Genomic DNA, 19129 nt, shown 5'->3' on the forward strand with positions numbered 1-19129 from the left:
TATATATATATACATATATATATATATACATATATATATATATATATATATATATATATATATATATATATGTATATATATATATAAATAAATATATATATATATGTGTGTATATATATACATACATACATGTGCAGTAAAATAAAACAAAACATAAACCATATATACAAACAAATAAACATATAAATATATATTGTGTATGCAGACACCTTATATGATACAGCTTTACGCAAATGTCTAGGCACCCGTAGTTACATGTTACTAGTTACATATGTACAAGTGACAAATAAAAATATTAATCATTTAAATTAGTTGGAAATAATTAAAACAAATAAATAAACATGTATAGTTATGCACAGATTTAGGCACCCTAGTCAAGTACATGCGTTTAAGTGTAAATAAAGCCACATCCATGTTTATAAATATACAAAATATACAAAATTAGTTGTGCATTACAATACAGCAGGTTAAACGTTCATACTTTAAATTAAACTTAATATGACATTATGTGTGAAATGTGTAGATTTTTAAACATACAGGTTTAGTTTCTATAAAAGTTTTGGTCGTCTTGTTTAGAACATCAACAGCCATGTAAGTGTCATGTAATTAAAAAGTGTGCCTAAACTTTTGCACAAGACATATAATGTGTATGAAATTGTTGCTCTTGTGCAAAAAACAATATCTAAAATGATGGCAACTTTACAAAAGAAGTTAAAAGAAAAAAAAACTTCTAACAAAACAACTTTCAACAAGAGTGTGTAAAGATATTATTCCAAGTAAATTTTGGAACATTTCTATTGATTGAAATTCTGACGCTATCAAAAATAAAAGAAAAATGACTAAAAACTTAAAAACTAACACACATAAAATCTCACAAAATATGTATTTATAGTGATATAGTGATATTCTTATGTTTCACTCACTGTCCCCCTGAAAGTGCCCACCTTAAAGACTTAAAATTTAAAAGCTTTAAAAAGTGAAGAAAAAAGTGAAAGTCCATCAGTCACTTCAGTTTTATCTGCGTTTGCGTGCCCTGCGAGTTGTAGGCAAATTTGTTGGAAAAAAAGCCCTCTGCCAGGAGAGCGAACGTGGAGGGAAAAAAAAAAAAAAAACGTCCAAAAACAAAACATCGCATGATAGTCTTTAAGCAGTTCCATCTGTCCAGCAGAAATTTCAGGCTAATAGCCTGTGGCGCTTTCGTCCGCTGCCCTCACTCCCTCTACCTGACTCTGTCCTATTAAATCTCTCCGCTCCTAAGGAAAAAAAAGAGCCGAAGAAGGAGAAAAAGAAGACCTTGTGCGCTCACAAGTTGAGCGAAATGGTGATGTGGTGATGGTCATGAGGAGGAGGATGATGATGATGATGATGATAATGAAGAACAAGCCCTAATTAAGGAGGAAAAAGGACCAAGGACCTCAGGCACTCACTGATGTGGAAAAAAGGGCTCATCATTCTGCTCTGTGTGTATGTGTGTGTGTGAGAGAGAGAGCGTGTGTGTGTGTGAGTGTGTGTTTTTTTAAGGACAGCTTGCTCTGTGAGCAGATGACTGCCGCTCACCTTGCCACGGGGTCTGCGTGAGATTGGTTCATTGTCAGGGATTTTTTTTTTTTTTTTTTTTTACCCATGATTCCATATGGTATGGAGCGGGCTACATGTTGCCCAACATGCCAGTGCAAATGTTTTCTCAATTAGGTGTCTTATCTCCGGTGAGTGCGCTCGCATCAGATGAAGCTTGCTGACAGCGTAATGGCAGCTAAAACCTCGGAAGGCTCCATCAAATGGCAGCTCTGCTACGACATCTCGGCCAGGACTTGGTGGATGGTAAGTTGGCAGCAGCCGGAGCTCTTTTTTTTCCCTCCTTCCCTCTTTCTTCTTTCTCTCTTTTTGAGAAAAAAAACTTCCCTCCCTCTTTTTTAGTAGGCAAAAGAACGAAACTCCTTTCTTCTGCTTCATATTCGCGCTCTCCTAACGAGTGTTTTTGTTGTGTTTCTTCACATAATAGCGCCTCTGTTGGTCCTGTCACTTTCCCCCTCTTTTGTAGTCTCTCATCATTGTCCGCCGAGTTGAAGATGTCAGTTGAAACTTGACGTGAAGTCTGTCCGTGCCCGGTCTCGCTTGCTGAGCTCAAAAAGAGCCCTTTTGTTTTTTTTCTGACAGGTTCAGAACAGGAGATTGTCCTTTAATGTGTGCTTTTGTCACTTTTGCACAAGTGACAGTTAATTTTTCTGCTTTCATCTCCTTTTTCTGTCAGACTGTCTTTGCATTTGCTTTTTTACCTTTTTACTTTTGTTTTTTTTTTGTTTAGTTTTTTACTTACTAGTAGTTTTCCACACAGCAGGAGGAAAAAAAATACTTTTCAGCTACATATTAGTAGAAGTCCTTTCATGTTGAAAGGTGATCACTTTGGCACTTTTTACGCATTCCTCCACTCTCTCTCACCTCACTCATTGATCCAGACACGTGTTCCTGGTCCATGCTCTCTTCGTATTCTCTGCCTTCTCCATCTATTTTATCTTCTCCGTCTTCTTCATTCACACCACAGACAGACAAACAAACAGACAGACAAACTCATTACAGGTGTCCCGCCGAGGCCAGAGAACGTCCCTCTGCCGATGCTCTGCTATAATCCCTTGTTTACACTGTGCGCGTCAGTTAGCGTCCCGGGCAGCGTCCGCAGTCGGTCAGCTCAACAGCGCTCGTGCACTCTGGCGCTGCTCCTCAGCGATGACACGCCGGCGCTGCAATTAAAGAGCGAGGAGAGAAAAAAAAAAGAAAGCCCCCAAAAGCCGGACTCAACTCAAGCCGGGGCAGATTAACTTGCTTGTCGTGGGCAGCGGGGCCAGACAACCTTTGACATCCCTGTCGCTCTCGCAGAGATGAAGAGAGAGGAGGTGAAAGTGGGAAAGAGAGGGGGCAGAGAGGAGAAGAAAAAAAAACAGAGAAGTGTTTAGTAGATTTCGCGGCGAGATGAGGAGGGGTAGGGGTAGGGGTTCCCAATTGTCTATTGTGGCTGGCCGACACAAATGAGCCCGGCCGGGACGGATGAAAGGGCTTTGAAAAGCCAGGCGTCCCGAGTTCATTAGGGAGGGATTCGTTACCCAGCTTCAGCAGCTTCATCTGTTGAAGCTCTCTGTATCTTTAATTTACTTTACTTTAGTGCACTCTAAAAAGAATAAAGGTGGAGGTGCATTATTCCACAGGAGAACTTATTTTACTTTTACTTTTGGTAAAAAGATCATGCACTTTATATAACATTTAAAGCTTCTTAAAGCAAATTTCTTTTACAAACATCTAAAACATTAGAACATAATGGAACCAACCCATGGCGGTTAACCAGTGGCTTTACTCTTGGCTTTATCTTTATTTTACATTAATACACAATTGTTTGTATATATTAAATACTCTCAATTTTTACATTTTGAAGTTGAGTTTTTGTAGTGGATAGAACTTTTATCATTTCTTAATTTTTTACATTCATTTTGAAACCTAATTTTGATATAATCGTTCTTATATAGAGATATCAACTTCATATCTTTTCTCCCCCCTCATTCTCTCACACTCTCGGCACGCACTTTCTTTGCCCCCCCTGCCAGTCTGATACAGGCCAGCAGCTCCGGCACACCAGCCCCGAGTGTGTGTAAGTGTGTGTGTGTGTGTGTAAGTGTGTTTGTGTGGCAAACTGGTCGGGGGGCAGCTTGTCCATATTAGAGAGCGGGAAATGCTGTATATTCTGGTGTTCGAGTGGAAGGCTTAGTGGTCCCGGTGGAGCAGAGGGGCAGTGATGTGCAGGAATGCCCCATTGGGGCACGTCCTGGGGGTCAGATTATGGAATGGAAGCGTGGATGATTCTTTCTGGTTTTAATGGGTCGCGGATAGGGAAGTGGTGATCAGCAGCAGCAGGGTAATTCTCAGTAACTTGTGCTTTTATATGTAAATGTGCTTTTTGATTTATAGAATAGTAGTAGAAAAATAGTGCGACTGCGTGTTTTGAAATGTCATGTACTGTTAAAAATAGGTCTTATCTGCTGAACTTTTGTTTAATTGTATTATTTAAAGATTTATTTAAAGACTGTCCGTGGGATATTGTAATAATAGTGTAGTTTATTGCTGTAGCCTGTAATTATACTGTAAACCTGGTATTGCTAATTGCTGTAATTGATTTATTTGTAATATATTAAGAATTATGAGTGTAGACAGCTTGATAAATCTCATAGTGAAAATTCAGTTTTCTAACTATTATCAGATACGCTATAAAATCAGAACGTGTTAAGTGTCATCTATTTTGTTCAATAAAAATACAAACCTCTCTTAATGTTGATTAAATTACTTCAGAGATCTCCTATCAAAAATTGTGATTGTATCATTTGTCAGATTTAATAAGCATCAAAATTAACTTTAATTTTATATTTATTTTTTTTATGTGTTTTGTTTTATTTATGAAATAGTAATTAAAACTTTGTAGCTTTGTTCCTTTACCTTTCCTGTCTGTAGATGTAAATGTAATTCAAATTAATAAAACGTGGTCTGTGATAAATTAATTTTGTTTAATACATTCACCTGTATTTTATCACATATTTTTCTTTATATACATATAGGGCCTTTTTAGTGCGTACAGTCAGGATAAAATCTGGACTTACATTTTTGTATTTTAAAATGTTTATAAAATGTGTTTTATTTTAATGGTTTATCACAGTCATAAAAATAATTAAAAGGTTTATATTTAGATCTATTTAAAATGCCATCGTATTTTTAATTTTAAAACAGTGTACAGTTTCACAGTATTTCTGAGTGTGTTGTTTGCGTGCTTATTATTATTACATTACAGCTGCGGCCAGTGATGCGGTTGACTGATTTGACCCGCTTGCCCTTCGTGTCCAACTTTTTTTTTTTCTACAGTCGTTGTCTTAATTCAGTCCAACACTAATCACTTAAATATCTTAGATAAGCTGAACTCTGCTTTGTGTTTGCTTTTATTTTAAAATCTAAAGGCTTTTTATTTATATCTAATAGACTAGGTTTAGGGTTATCAGCTTTGTATTTGTATTTTTTTATTGTTTAATTAAATATAATCTACTCTTTAATTATTCCTCAGTAAGTAGATGAGCATTATGTGTGTGCATTCTACACGTTATCAGTCTCAAGAAGTGTCCAGCATGGTCAGATCTTTATCAGGATCTTTTACTCTTTCTTTAAACGCTACCCGGCCTCAGACGTTTATCTATTTACTAAACGTCTAACATGTTAACATGTTAACATTTAACATGGATGATATAGACAAGTTCACTGCAATTAACCTGCATTGTCCTCCTGATCTGTGAGAGTGTATCTAGGGGGGCTTTGAGGTGGTGGAGATGGTGGTAGTGGTGGTGGAGCAAGGGTGGGGGGTGTGCTAGACTGTGGTAGTGCTGTCCATTCAGCAGTGCTCTAATGCGCAGCTATGAAGGGATCCTCCAGCACCTACGGGGCTAATGAGATTTTATCCTTCATACAAGTGCTGCTCCTATAATCTGCTTGTCACAGAGCAGACACCCCTAGGAGGCATAACCGCACACATGCTTATGTGTGTGTGTGTGTAAAAGCATGAATTGATTTGTATATATGAGAGAGACTACGAGAGAGGGAACGAGAGAACGAGTACAGTGCCGTCAGATTCAGCCGGGCATGTCGCTCCTAGCTCTTAACATCGCATATCAAATTAGGTTAAACTACTGACCTTAAGACTCTTTAATTCCCCGTATGCAGAGGGGGCAAAGAGATTAGCACACCACACTCATAATGTAAGCAGTTGTCACATCAATAAGAAAACCCATTTGTATTCATTAAGCTCTTGAGCTCAAAGATCATAATATAATGCAGCATTATTAGCAGTACTGTGCAAAGTATCAATTATACAGAATAATAATCAAAGGGTTCAAATAGATTCAGAAAGATTAAGTCAATCATATTTATTATTTTTGGTGATAATCTTTCTTTTATATAAGATTATAAGATTATATATAGGCGTAGTAGCCACTGAGAGATGGTAGAAAAACATATGCTCAAGCTCTAAACAGGAAGTGAGCTATATCTGTAAAAGATCATGTTGTTGTTGTTGTTAAAATTCTCTAAGGATAGTATTATAAAGATTCCTTACAATAAGCAAACCAACTTAAACAACATAATAAATTAAATAATACATCCTGGTTGAACACATTCATTTTAATATTTTAAATGTAGATAGATAGATGTAATTTGTATCTGAAATATTTTTTTTAAATACTTATTTGCCTTATTTTAATTTACGTTAATCAGATTGAATTATACCGTTTATTTATATTGTTTTAGTTTATACAATGAGTTTCCATATAAGATATATGATCAATCACACACTAAAAAACAAAATCTGTATTTGTATCTGTATTCGCGAGACATATGTGTGTATATATATATATAAATAAAAAACATTACATTTGTTATATATTTATATATATATATATATATATATATATTATGTATATATATATACACACACACAGAGAAATAAAATATACATAGGGAATATTAAAAAATACAAAATATATACGGAAGTATATCTTCATTGTCATGCAAAAACCTTTTTATCTCCAAAGCTTTATTCCAAATCATTTTGTTGCATTTTTACTGGGCATGAGGAATATTTGGCGTATTTGACACAATGGCAAAATGAAGAAAAATGAAGAGACTGGGTGTAGAAATTAGAACATTGCTATAGAAATAGAGACTGTGAATCAGAAGCCTGCTGATATGATGGAATTAGTGTAAAGAGCAGAATGTGCAAAAAATGTAAGTATAAGAGCAGTCCAATGTAGTGCAATTAGCGGGAGAATAGTACGTATTTATAAAAAAAAAATACTACAAATAGATTTTTCTTTGGATTTTTTTTTCTTTTTTGACCCTGACATTTATTTTTCTCTTTTTAATTCAAATTAATCGCTGAAACTACTATGAAGTTATGGTAACAGTTTATCCAGTTTATCGTATTTTTAGATTTCAACAGGATTCTGTGTTTAAGGCCACTTAAAGTCATGTTAATTATAAGAAAATGCAGTTCTAAAGGTGAAGAACCGCAGTTCGGTCCATGTGTCTAGTCCAAAGCATGCAATTAACGAGACCGTGCTGTCACTTAAAGGTTGCTGCAAGAGAACACAACACATTTTCTTGCCTAATATTAAAAAATCTGTTTTTTAACCTCCCCCTCGGTTTCTTTACCGCAGGCGGACTGCGCGTGGTGTTTGAGTGTGCGTTAGTGTCCTGTTGAGTGGAAGATGTTTCTAATTTGGCCTTCTCCATGGACTAAGGGAGAAATGATTAGAGAGGAGGAAATTGGAGGATTAAAATTGTCTGCTTGAACTTCCTGAGCACTGCATGCTGCCTCTTGGTGTCTCAGCACAGGGACCTCCGGCCCCAGGCCCTTTAGCCCACTCACACGGACCTCCAGAGCGCGGCTCAAGTTTGGGCTCGGCGCGCGAGAGCCGAAAGCACACCGAGGCTCACAGCGAGGCTCAATCTGTTAATGTGCGCCGCATTACCAGGCCTGGGTGACTCACCACTCGCCTGGTGGCATCGGAATTAATTTGTCAATGGGTGACGGAGCAGGACCTCTAAAAGTGCTTTTCAGGCCTGTCAGAATGTGAGATGCTAATTACGATTGGTCATTTATATCATTTATATGCTGTTCATTTAATTCCTTGTTTTTACTTCATTTTATAGTCGTTGTTGTGTTGTGGAAATTTGGTGGTTTGGAGTGAAATAATAATGTTGAATGCTGAGTCAGGATCGAAGTGAGTAGCAAGGTTTTATTGAAGTCAGACAGTGACGCGAACACCAAGAATCTGCTTATCTAGCTACCCCCTTCATTCCTTTTTATATGCTCTCTTAGCCCCTCACCCCACACACGTTGTATGCAGCATGTGTGAGTATGTGGCCTAAAAGAGTGTGACCTTTGAAAGGTGTGAGTAGGTCACATGCGAAGAGCATGATAAGATAACCCATATGTTACTATTTACATGATTACAGACATTTTAACATTAAGAATCACTTAATACCAGAGCTATTCCATTACAGTTGCTTGTTAGATTCAGGGTATTTAACCCTCTTAGACTCTTCACATTCCTTTTCACAACAACTCTACTATGATAATGAGCTAATTATTAGACCCATAGGTCTTAAAATAGAACCCTGCGACATAAGCTAAACCAAACTAGTTACCAAATGAATCACTATAAAATTTCTTTAATAGGATTCAACAGGATAATAAACAAAGAATTGAAGAGTTCAGTACATGTAAATATATTTTAAAGATTATTGCTTTTTTCTGATGATTATTTTTGTCATAAAGGTTGCATTTCTCATTAATGACATGCGCTACGTGAGTTAGTTCAGTTCTAATATTTTAAGAGGAACAAATTTCAGACCTCAGATTGCTCTTCAGATTTTAGAGAAGTGTTCAGTACCGTTCTCAGACGTATTTTTTTTTCCCAGTTCTGGGAAATTCAGAACGACTTAAGCAAAGGCTGTAATATCCGTTCATATGTTTTAATGTCTTTGGGAGAAAGTGGAGCCCGAGGCTGTTCTTGCCTCCTTTGTGTTGTGATGTATATCTGCAAAGTGAGAGAGAGAGAGAGAGAGAGAGAGAGAGAGAGAGAGAGAGAGTGTGTGTACTGAGGGACTTCTCTCTTTTCTAAAATCTCATTGTTTAGATGCTGGTTCTTATTCTTAAACTTTTACACTGTGGTTATATAAATCAATACATTGTCATACAAAACTGTCAACTTTACAGGAGGAAGAACAAACCTTTGCAACATTCTGTGGAAATCAGTGTAAAAACATTTTATTCCAGGTAATTTGTCTGGCATTTCTTTTGGTTTATTCCTTATGAAATTCGGACCCAATATTAAAAGAAAAAAAAAAACAGCCAGATTAAATTTATGTGAAAAAGTGAAAAATATCATAAATGAAGAAAGCAGTGATGAAATGATGCTTCGTAAGAATATTGGTGAGGCTGAATGGAGGTGTTCTGTGAAGCTCTCACTTGGCACATAATTGTGTCGTTGGCTCGCGGACAAGAAAATGTGAAGGAACAGAAATCCGATTTGGCCTACACGCTGTGTTAAAAACAGAGGAAGTGAGGAAGACAAATTTTGGAGTCCGTTCAAGATATTAAATGGAAATTTTTATACCTTTTATTAAAGTACGCTTTGCCTTTTGTAGTGCTTTCCAATGGAGCTGCTTGAGGTGCACTTCAGCATGTTGGATGTGAAGATTTATGAATTTAACCTTAGTTTGAAGTTTAAGTTTATTAAAACAACGTCGCTGCACGTCACAGGAGTGCATGAAGTAAGATGTTTTGGACATCAAGGTGAAACGCCATAGCCGGAACTGATGAATCTAATATATAACATTGTGGATAATGTTAAACAGTACAGGGCAAAACGCATTGAGACATACTTTTATGATTTCTTTTATATACATATTTATTATATCAGTTAAAACCCCTTTCTAACAATGAATAAATGGTAGCTATTGTTCTGACTCAATGGTAAGAATCGTGTATGATCCCGTTTTCTTCTCTCTTTATAAGAGTATTTCACTCTTTCATCTTTTAAAGTATAAAATATATGGGGCAGATAAACACTGTCTAAAAACTACAGCACTTTGTATAAAGGGTTTCAAGCTCTTTCACAGGATGATTTCTTCTAGGGGGTTTTCTTTCTTTTGATACAGTTAAGAACAGCACAGGGGTATATTTTTTATAGTAAATGTAAAAAAAGAAAAAATACAGAACATTTCTTGTGCTTGAAGAATGATTCATTTATAGAAAGCAAAACTATAGAAAAATAATAGTGAATAAAGTTTTTAGTATCATTGTGTTCATGTTAAATAATAGTAGTTGTAGTTGTTGCACCTGCTCATATTTTAATACTCATATTTTACTTTAGTCTAAATCATTTCCATCATGACAAAACTGATTTCAGGAAGATTATGATTAGGTGTTTCAGGTTATATTATATATTGAGTGAATCAAAAAGTATCTACAATTAAGTTACACACTGTATTGTCTATACATACAGTAAAAGTCATATGTTTGGACACACTTCTTCTGTGTTTTTTCTTTTTATTTCTTTGTATGATTTTTTTCATGATATACCGTCTATATTTAATATTGAAGACATTATTATTTTAATATATTATGTGTTATACAGCAACACATGCGGAATTATTCTGTAAACAAAAAGTGTTAAACAAACATCTGCTCAACCCAAATCACCTCAAATCACCATCTCAGTTGACCAGGTTTTTGTTTTCTATGTCTTTTTTTTCTTCAAATGTCCCTTTATTTTGTTCATGTCTTTAATTTTAATCTGTAATATAGAATGTTAAGTAAAAAATAAAGAAAAAAAACTTTTGACTGGTTCTGTACTAATATTAATGGACTCAAATATATATTAAATCTATCATTTCGATATATTTTGCACTGAAATGAATTACTTTGGGTGTGTAATTTAAGAAAGTAAATACATTAGTGAGGGTTAAGAATCATGTTTAAGAGTCCAGTAGGAGCAGCTTGTCAAAACTTAGTTATAGAAACCACAACTCTGTCATCAAGTGCAGATCTTCCCTTCTGAAACAAAAACAGTTCTTAAGTTTAGTAGAGATGCTCAAGTGTCTGCCTCCTACTGTTTACACAGTGCTTTCCTACTTTAGAAGGATTCTACTTATTAAACTTAGAGGGTCTCAATAAATCATGTTGTGACTTTATTATATTTATCAGAGTCGTGTTTGATTCATGAAAAGCTCCTGAGTTACATCAATCAGACATACCTTTTAAATTTGATATTGTAAAGGTGTCACACTATTCATACATTTTCCATTCCATATTTTCCAAAAGTAGACCTGTCACCACATATACTAGTGCATCTCAAAAAATTAAAACATAATTTAAAAATAACTTTATTTCAATAATTCAGTTTGAAATGTGAAACTGACTTTGGACTTGATAAAACACAGTGGACCAACACCAGCAGATGACCTGGATCTCCAAACCATGACTGACCATCAGTAAATTTTACATTTCATTTGGAAATCAAGGGATCAGAGTCTGGAGGAAGAGTGGAGAGACACACAGTCTGAGCTGCTTGAGGTCTAGTGTGAAGTTAATGATGGTTTGGAGAGACATGTCATCTGCTGGTGTTGATCCACTGTGTTATTTCAAGTCAGTGCAGTGTTTTCCCACAAAATCTTACAGCACTTCATGCTTCCCTCTGCTGACAACTTTTATGGAGATGGGGATTTCATTTTGGCACACTGCCCACACTGCCAAAAGTACCAATTGGTCTTAAAGAATATTCTAAATTTTCTGTGACACTGATTTTTGGGTTTTCATTGTCTGTAAGACATAATCATCAACAATAAAAGAAATAAAACCTTAAAATTGATCACTATGTGTGTGATACATCAATATAATATAGTGAGTTTTACAATTTGAACTGAATTACTGAAATAAAGTAACTTTTCAATGATATTCTAGTTTTGAGATGCACTAGAATATCATCCCAGAAATTATTGCGATAAACAATATTATTGTAATTTTGAAACTTAAGAAATTCCACTGACATACTATTATTGAGGTCATATTTATTTATTGTCTGATAAGTTGAGAATGTAATTGTCATGACAGGCCTTGCCAGAAGTATCATATCGATGTTTTACTCATATTGGATACAAAAAGTGCATGTTCAAAATAAGAACTTTTTTGGATCATTGGATTATTTTGGCTTATTGGATTTGGGTGAAATTTGATGAAAATATCTGTATTTTGTAGTAATATGTTATTTATATACGTTTTCCCCCAATATTGTGCAACCTAAGTGCTGACCACTGCTTACCAGGAACTGCCCCTGAGATCTACCTAATATTCTGTTTTATAGATTTTCTGCCTCAGTCGTTAAATTAAAGTGTTTCCAATTTTAACTCTTATACTTTTACACACAATTTTTTTACTGCTTCAACATCATCAACTTGGAGAACTGATTTTACACTTGCTGCCTAATACAGTAAATCCAGCCAAAATTTGGAGTCTTTTCAAGATATTAAATGGAATGCTTTATAACTTTAAAGTACGCTTTGCCTTTTGTAGTGCTTTCTATTGGAGCTGTTTAAGGTGCACTTCAGCATGTTGGATGTGAAGATAAGTAGAAGTTATGAATTTAACCTCAGTTTGAAGTTTAAGTTTATAAAACAATGCTACTGCATGTCACAGAAGTGCATGAAGTAAGATGTTTTGGGCATTAACGTGAAACGGCATAGATGAAACTGATTAATCTAATATGTAACTAATAGTTGTATATATGTTTAATGTTAAACAGTACAGTGTAAAATGCATGGAGACAAACTTTTAGCATTTGTTTTATTGACAATTTTAACAGTTATTTTTATATAAATTAATACATAATAATAAAGTGTTTTTTTCCCCACAATATTGTGCAGCATTAGTACTTGGTCTTATTTACAATTATCTCCTTCTTCAACATCAACCTCTCCTCATGAACTGACTGTTCATTTGCTGCTAAAACCTTTAAAAGGTGCCATTCCGGGTTCGAATCCCGGTCATGCAGCTTGACATTAGCTGGCAGAGCCCCGAGAGAGCACAATTGGCCTTGCTCTCTCTGGGTGGGTTGATGGTGCTCTCTCACCACATCACTCCAAAGGGTGATGTCGATCAGCACGAGGCGTCTGTGAGCTGATGTATCAGAACCGAGTCGCTGCGCTTTCCTCCGAGTGTGCTGTGATTCTAATCTGTAATTTTGCATCAGCAGCAGCTTGAAAAAAGATGGTGTCTTACTTCACATGTATCAGAGGAGGCATGTGCTAGTCTTCACCCTCCTGGTTTTGAGGGCATCACTAGTGATAGTGGGAGTGAGTGGGTTGGATAATTGGCCGTGTAAATTGGGTAGAAAATGAGATTAAAATAAAAAAAACAGTGAGTGTCTGATGATTGGTGTATATTTATCAATATTTATTTATTAACATGTTGAGTTTGTTCTGGCTGGATTCACCACTAATATATATATAGAAACTTTATTTCTTTAAACTTCCTTAGTGACACACAGTGTATACATAATGTTAACCCTTCTGTACGGCTATAAAGCAAATAAAGACACGAGATCCAGGAGATACAAAAGCAGAAGACCCCAGAGTATCGTTGCTCTGTTGAAAGTACCAGAGTTTGTTTATGTGGGAAACAGATATGATCATCCCCTGAGTGGACAGTGAGGCAATAAGAGAGACTTTTGGTTCAGCATCTTTATTTGTTCTCGTTCTTTTTTTCTCTCCTTCATTCGGTGCCACTTTTTTACCTTCTTTAGCCCCTCCCAGGGATCTAAGCCACACTCTGTGTCTGTGCTGTGGAATGAAGGGATCAATTGTGTGGAAGAGATGTGTGTGAAATCCCTGCTGTCTGGGGCAGGTCAGGGGTCTCTGTGTGAGAAAAAGGACCCCTTTCTATTCCTGGCATGGCTCTGTAAGGAATGCCACTCTCGGCAGGACACCCCCCCCTTCACTCATTCTCCAGCTCTGTCCCACTATGCCTCTCTCTCTTTCTCTCCCTCTCCTTCTCGCCATCCCTCCCCAGAGAAACGTGGCTACCAGCCAAGACAGCTGGTTCTTCAGGCCGGGCCTGGTGCTCTTCCCTCAGGTTTGTCTTGTTTGGGACAATGAAAGTGAAGATGCTCTCTCTCTAATGCCCCCCTTACAGAGACTCAGAAGTAGAAGAAGAAGAAGGAGGAGAAAAGATGTTTGTCTGGGCTTATATTTATAAACTGTGGAGCTGGGGTGCTGATCCAGGATCTGTAATACCCAATCAGAAAGAGTATTATTAATAAAATAGGAAGTTAGTCTATTTTATACTCTTTTTTTATTACTGTTCAAAGAGTAGTAGTACTTCTATAAAGTTTAATAGAAGGTAAATGACTATCGCATCGTATGCAATAATATCGCCAACATTGTTAAATACATTGTAAACAATGTTATACCCTGAAATATTTTGCCATATCACACATCCTGTTTGCTGTTTTTAGCTAAATTCACACTGTCCTCATTTCCAATTATATATCTACTAGAGACAGATTATACCTGTCCAGTATCATTTATTTTACTTTAATCCTGGATATATGGAGATATCTGAAGTATCATGACATTCTGGATCACTGACTTCTGTTACAAATCTGATGATAAAATTATTGTATTTATTTAATATCTCAGTTAGTGGTGTTAGGGTCCATATCATGTTGTATGCAATAATAAAAGAAAATTTTCATTTTGTTTAATTTTCAGGGTTTTTTTTATTTAGTGTTTTGTCATACTGCCAAGAGTATCGCTATCGCAAAAATAACATGAAATATCGTGATATGATTTTGGCGCAATATCGCCCACTCCATATAGCAGAATGTTACACCATGGTGCTTAAATTTTATTTTCACAATACACAATATGGCGGTTTGATATCTAAAACACTGTTTAGTATGTGCATTTGCAATGGATTTTTGGTTATTACACATCATTTGGCATAAAAATTATTATTCTTTTTTTAAATAAGTGAAGCATTTAGCTGTGCAACATCTTGAAATCACGCCTAACACAATAAAAAAAACACACACACACACACAAAAGTGACATTCATAACAGTGACAGTATAGATTACAATGTTTATTTTTTCTATAAAATTGAATGTCAATCAATATGCAACATCATAATAAATTAACCTTAAAAATCTACAACAGAAATGCCGTTTTCATTTTAATATTAATCAGAATAACATTTAACCCTTTCAGACCCAAAATGTGTTCCAGTTATGGACAAAAATATAAGACTGCTGTTTTTTGTCAGTAATGCACACAAAATAAGACACAAAAAAGATACTATCCTAAAATACTATCCTAAAAATCTATATTAAAATAAATTCATTTAAATATGTTTTTATTCCTAATAAAAAAACTGTTCTACATCACAAAGAATTAGTAATAATGAGCTTGTATTACGTTGCCTCACTTTCACATTCTGTAGTGCTGACATGCCCAAATGTCAATCCAGTACGGTGGGTGGGGCTAAGCTACTGTTTCATTGGCTGGTGTATGATTTATTCTGATGGACAACAGGTCTCTATTAGTGGTCTGTGGAACAAAACATTTGAAAAAATAAACTACATGATGTCCATTGTAATTGTCGCAGGGTCTGAAAATATTAAGAAGTCAAATTAATAAAAAAGAAAATTATTTCATACATTATTTTAAAACGTGTTTTGCTGTGGTGTTTTTTCAGAGTGGAAAACTTTTGATGTAAATGTCTTTTTATAAGGATTCTTATAAGCATAATAACTGGATTTAAATTTAAATCATAAATCGTAAATGCAGATATGTACTCTATACAGACAATGAATATAAATATCTTCAACAGAAAAATGCAACTAAAATTGTATTTTTGGTTTGAACTATTTTCTTATATTAAGTTTAATGTTTTGTTAATGTATGATGAAACACAACATATGAAGTAATTGTGTCCAACAAACATTGAAAATTGGGTCTAAATGCATTATATAAGATACAACATTATGAAGAATAGTGACTTTATTTTTTTTAAAACAACAAAAACTAAAACCAGCACACAAAACACATTATAAATGGTCGAAATGCAACTGCAGTGACAATGCTGTTTTGTGGTTTCTATATTTGTTATTAATATATATTTAAAAAGGAATTAATTTGTGAAAAAAATATATATGTAATAGGCTCAGATCTGATCAGCTACTTGTTTTAATACAGATTATTGGCGTTTGTACAGTTGTGAATTATGCAAAGTCATTATATCTTCTTAGTAAATTTGACAACACCAAAGACAAACTTTAAAAAGTGTATTATAATGTAATTTATATATTTTTTGTTTTGTTTTTTTATTTTTTTCACTTTTTTTGCCATGATACAAAATTCACACCAGCATATTACAATAAAAACAGCCGTTCTGTAGGCTGAATGTTCCAATAGCCACCGAAAAGAGGCCCATTCTGTTTCACATCAAGAGTTTAAACCTGAGAGAAGCCGCCCTAAACAAAGTGCGGATTGTTGTGTGCTCGGCTGTGGCGCCGTGCCATCTATGGCAGCTTCATCAGACAGTTATGGACACAGCACCGCAGGCTGCCACCCCAACAGTTTGGTTACGCTTCGTCTACTTTTTCTCTCTTTCTGTTTTTTTTTTTTTTACTCTCACTCTCCAAATCTACAAACATTGTTTGTTTGTAAAGTTTGTGCTGTCACATCTTGCTTGATTTTTCGCCTGTCTTGCCGTGAACATGTATTCAGTTTTAAATGAGGTGTATGGATTTGTATGCAAGTGTGCATAATGCGTGTTTCTTGGGGAGTTGTCTTTTTTTTTTTTTTTTTTTTAAATAGATGTGGAAAAAAATGGAAACAGATTCCAAAAACACCATCTGGTATTTGGAGGAGTGTATTTGTGTGTGTGTGTGTATGCCTGTGTGTGTGTGTGTGTGTGTGTGTAGGGGGTGGTGGTGGTGGTGAGAAGTGATCTTTTTTTTTTTTTCCCCTCCATAGCTCTCCACTTGGTCTTGAGCCACCCGCCACTCTGCTGCCAAAAAAAGGTGTCAGTCGCCAATGGAGGGGAGATGAGGGGGGTGTGTGTGGTGTGCGTTTGTGGGTGTGGAGCTTTGCTGCTATCACTGGATCTCGGCCAGTGCTATTAACTCTTCCAGTCCTCCGCAGCTCAGCCTCACTCACCTGCTCCGAAAAATCTGACAGAATGATCTGCAAACTTTCAGTGTTTGATTTATGACCGAGGAGCTTTAAGCCGTGGAAGCAGGCCCTCGCAGTCGTCTGGGTTGTCTGGGACAGCTGGGACACGGTGCAGTCATTTGCGAGCCCTTTGCGCGGGATCACCGCAGTGTAATTTTGATGTAGCACATTGCTGACCATTTGGCAACCTAAAGCACCATTCCCGAGGCTGCGTTTCCCTCTGTTTGATTTTTGCGGGCAACCCAAGATATCATTCCGCACCCTGGCTGTGCATTTGCAGTGCTTGGGACCGGCACACTGGTGTCATTCATGCGGAATTAGTAATTTCATCTGATTGTGCGGAGCTCCCCTCTTTAAGCTGCCGCAGTAACTGACATGTGAAGGGGGGTAATCCTCTCTGTTTGGCCTCGAACCCAATTCATACATAAAGGCATGAAATACGAACCACATCTGTGGGGTGCACAGCTGGTTAAGCTGGTCGTAATGTATGTGTGTGTGGTTTGGGCTTGTGAATAAGTGTGTGTGTGCGTGTCCGAGACAAATAATAGGTTAGTGAGGAAATTAAAGAGGCCATATTTGATGCTGTTTCTGCTCTCATATTAAATAGGGTTAAACTGAATGGCTTTTTAATTATCGCTGCGTTTCCAGGTGACACCCTGGGATTTGAAAACCAATCTCACTGATTTGACAATCAAACAAATGAGTGGATGTTTCCAGTAAATAAAATCAAGCCACTTAATTTTGGTTAAAAGAGGTGGACGGGATTAGTGAGATTATAATTTTCAGAGGATAATCAGTGCTGAGTGTATTCGTTGGGATGCAATGCCACTGGAAAGCAGGACACGCAGAGGACAGGGTGTGTATATGTGTGTTTGTGTTTGCTTGTGTGTGTGTGTGGGAGGCAGTGCAGACAGATGTCACAAAAATCAGATTGAATATGAGAAGGGCAACACCGTAATTACAACCCTCAACTCTTTGCATGCTGCCAGATAGTGGAGGGCTTTGGCTCCACTCTGGAAGGATACCTACCACTCTAATGTGGCATTACGCAGCCTGTGTAGCCATAGAATTTGATATTGATTTAAAAGTTTCTCTCAAACCCCAAACACCAAAGCCAGATTCATAGATTTCTTTATGTATAGAGGCCTTTTTTACAAGTTAAACCACCACCAATAACCAGAAATGTTCAGATGGTCGTACAGTTAATACAGCCCAGAACTAGATAGACCACCAGATAAATTAATGTATAAATGTCCTAAATGTCTTAAAATGTCATTAAGGGACCTAAAGATAGGTCTAAACGCAGTTGAAGACAAAATACATGCATGATGCATTTGCCATCAGAAAAAGGTCAAATGGAAGCTGCTGGTGTCTGAACAAACCAGGCTTCTGACACTATAAGGCCCAGAAGATTGCAAGTTCGAATCACGAGTCATGCAGCTTCAGCATCAGTAGCCGGAGCCCGAGAGAGTACAATGATGATTGATGGCGCCCTCTCTCCCTGTTACTTCTTTTGTGATACTGGCCAAAACAGACATCCGTTGGCTGATGTATCAGACCTGGGTATGTAGTGATTTCCTTCAAGCATGACTTGTGTCAGGAGCATTGCAGGTCATGGTGTGAGTAAATGGGTAGGTTCAATTGGAAAGAAAATTGGATAAGAAGAATCGACCCTTGCTGTTTTTATTCATCTGTCCTAAGCAAAGTCTTTAAGAGCTCTGGTTCACCTCCTATTAAAATTAAGGGTTGAGCATTGTACAAATCCATATTTCAGTACTGCTCTAATGAAGACCATCAATGTCTTCATAAAGTATGTTAAAAAAATAGTTTTTTAATAGGCTTTAATGGAGTGTTCTAATTTTTAACATGACTGTGAACTCTATCCGCTCTGCAATATTCCGACACAAATCTGCACCCGCCGTGTTAAATTAGCAGAGCCATTTTTTACGCACATAATAACAACACTAAGCCCTAGCTTGTCCTATCCTGCTCACCCCTCTCCGCCCAGTTCTAATTAAGTTGATTCAGAGCGGTGCCTGTTCGGCAGGGAGACCCCATTACTTATGCCTGTCCGGCGCAGGACGAAGCGTGACCCTCCGAAACCTGTCGCTATGTTACACATGCCTGCAACAGGGGAGCCGCTGACCCCCTGACTCTGGGGGAGCTTAGCAGCTGGCGGGGGCATCTCCAGAGGCCAGCATCACTGCGCTGCTGCCACACACAAAGGCAGCGGTGGGAGTTCTCACAGAGCCACCTTCTCGGTTTTAGGTTTTTCGGAAGGATTAGAAGGGAGCTGGAGCGCTCCGACCAAACCT

General features: G+C 36.7%; 1 protein-coding gene across 4 annotated transcripts in view; it reads left to right on the plus strand.

Annotated features, from left to right (window-relative positions):
• The first annotated feature begins 1315 nt into the window (after positions 1–1315).
• Positions 1316–19129, plus strand: part of nfia (nuclear factor I/A) — a 234427-nt gene continuing 216613 nt past the window's right edge. For 2 of the 4 annotated variants that reach the window (XM_015603325.3, XM_022669621.2), the window contains exon 1: positions 1316–1821. In XM_015603325.3, coding sequence (XP_015458811.2) covers positions 1726–1821 — 96 coding nt within the window. In that variant the 5' untranslated portion in view covers positions 1316–1725. The remainder of the gene's footprint in view (positions 1822–19129) is intronic. The other 2 variants (XM_022669622.2, XM_007240078.4) reach the window with 2 other exon arrangements.

The sequence above is a fragment of the Astyanax mexicanus genome, chromosome 16, assembly GCF_023375975.1.
Source record: "Astyanax mexicanus isolate ESR-SI-001 chromosome 16, AstMex3_surface, whole genome shotgun sequence".
In the NCBI taxonomy this organism is placed as follows: domain Eukaryota; kingdom Metazoa; phylum Chordata; class Actinopteri; order Characiformes; family Acestrorhamphidae; genus Astyanax; species Astyanax mexicanus.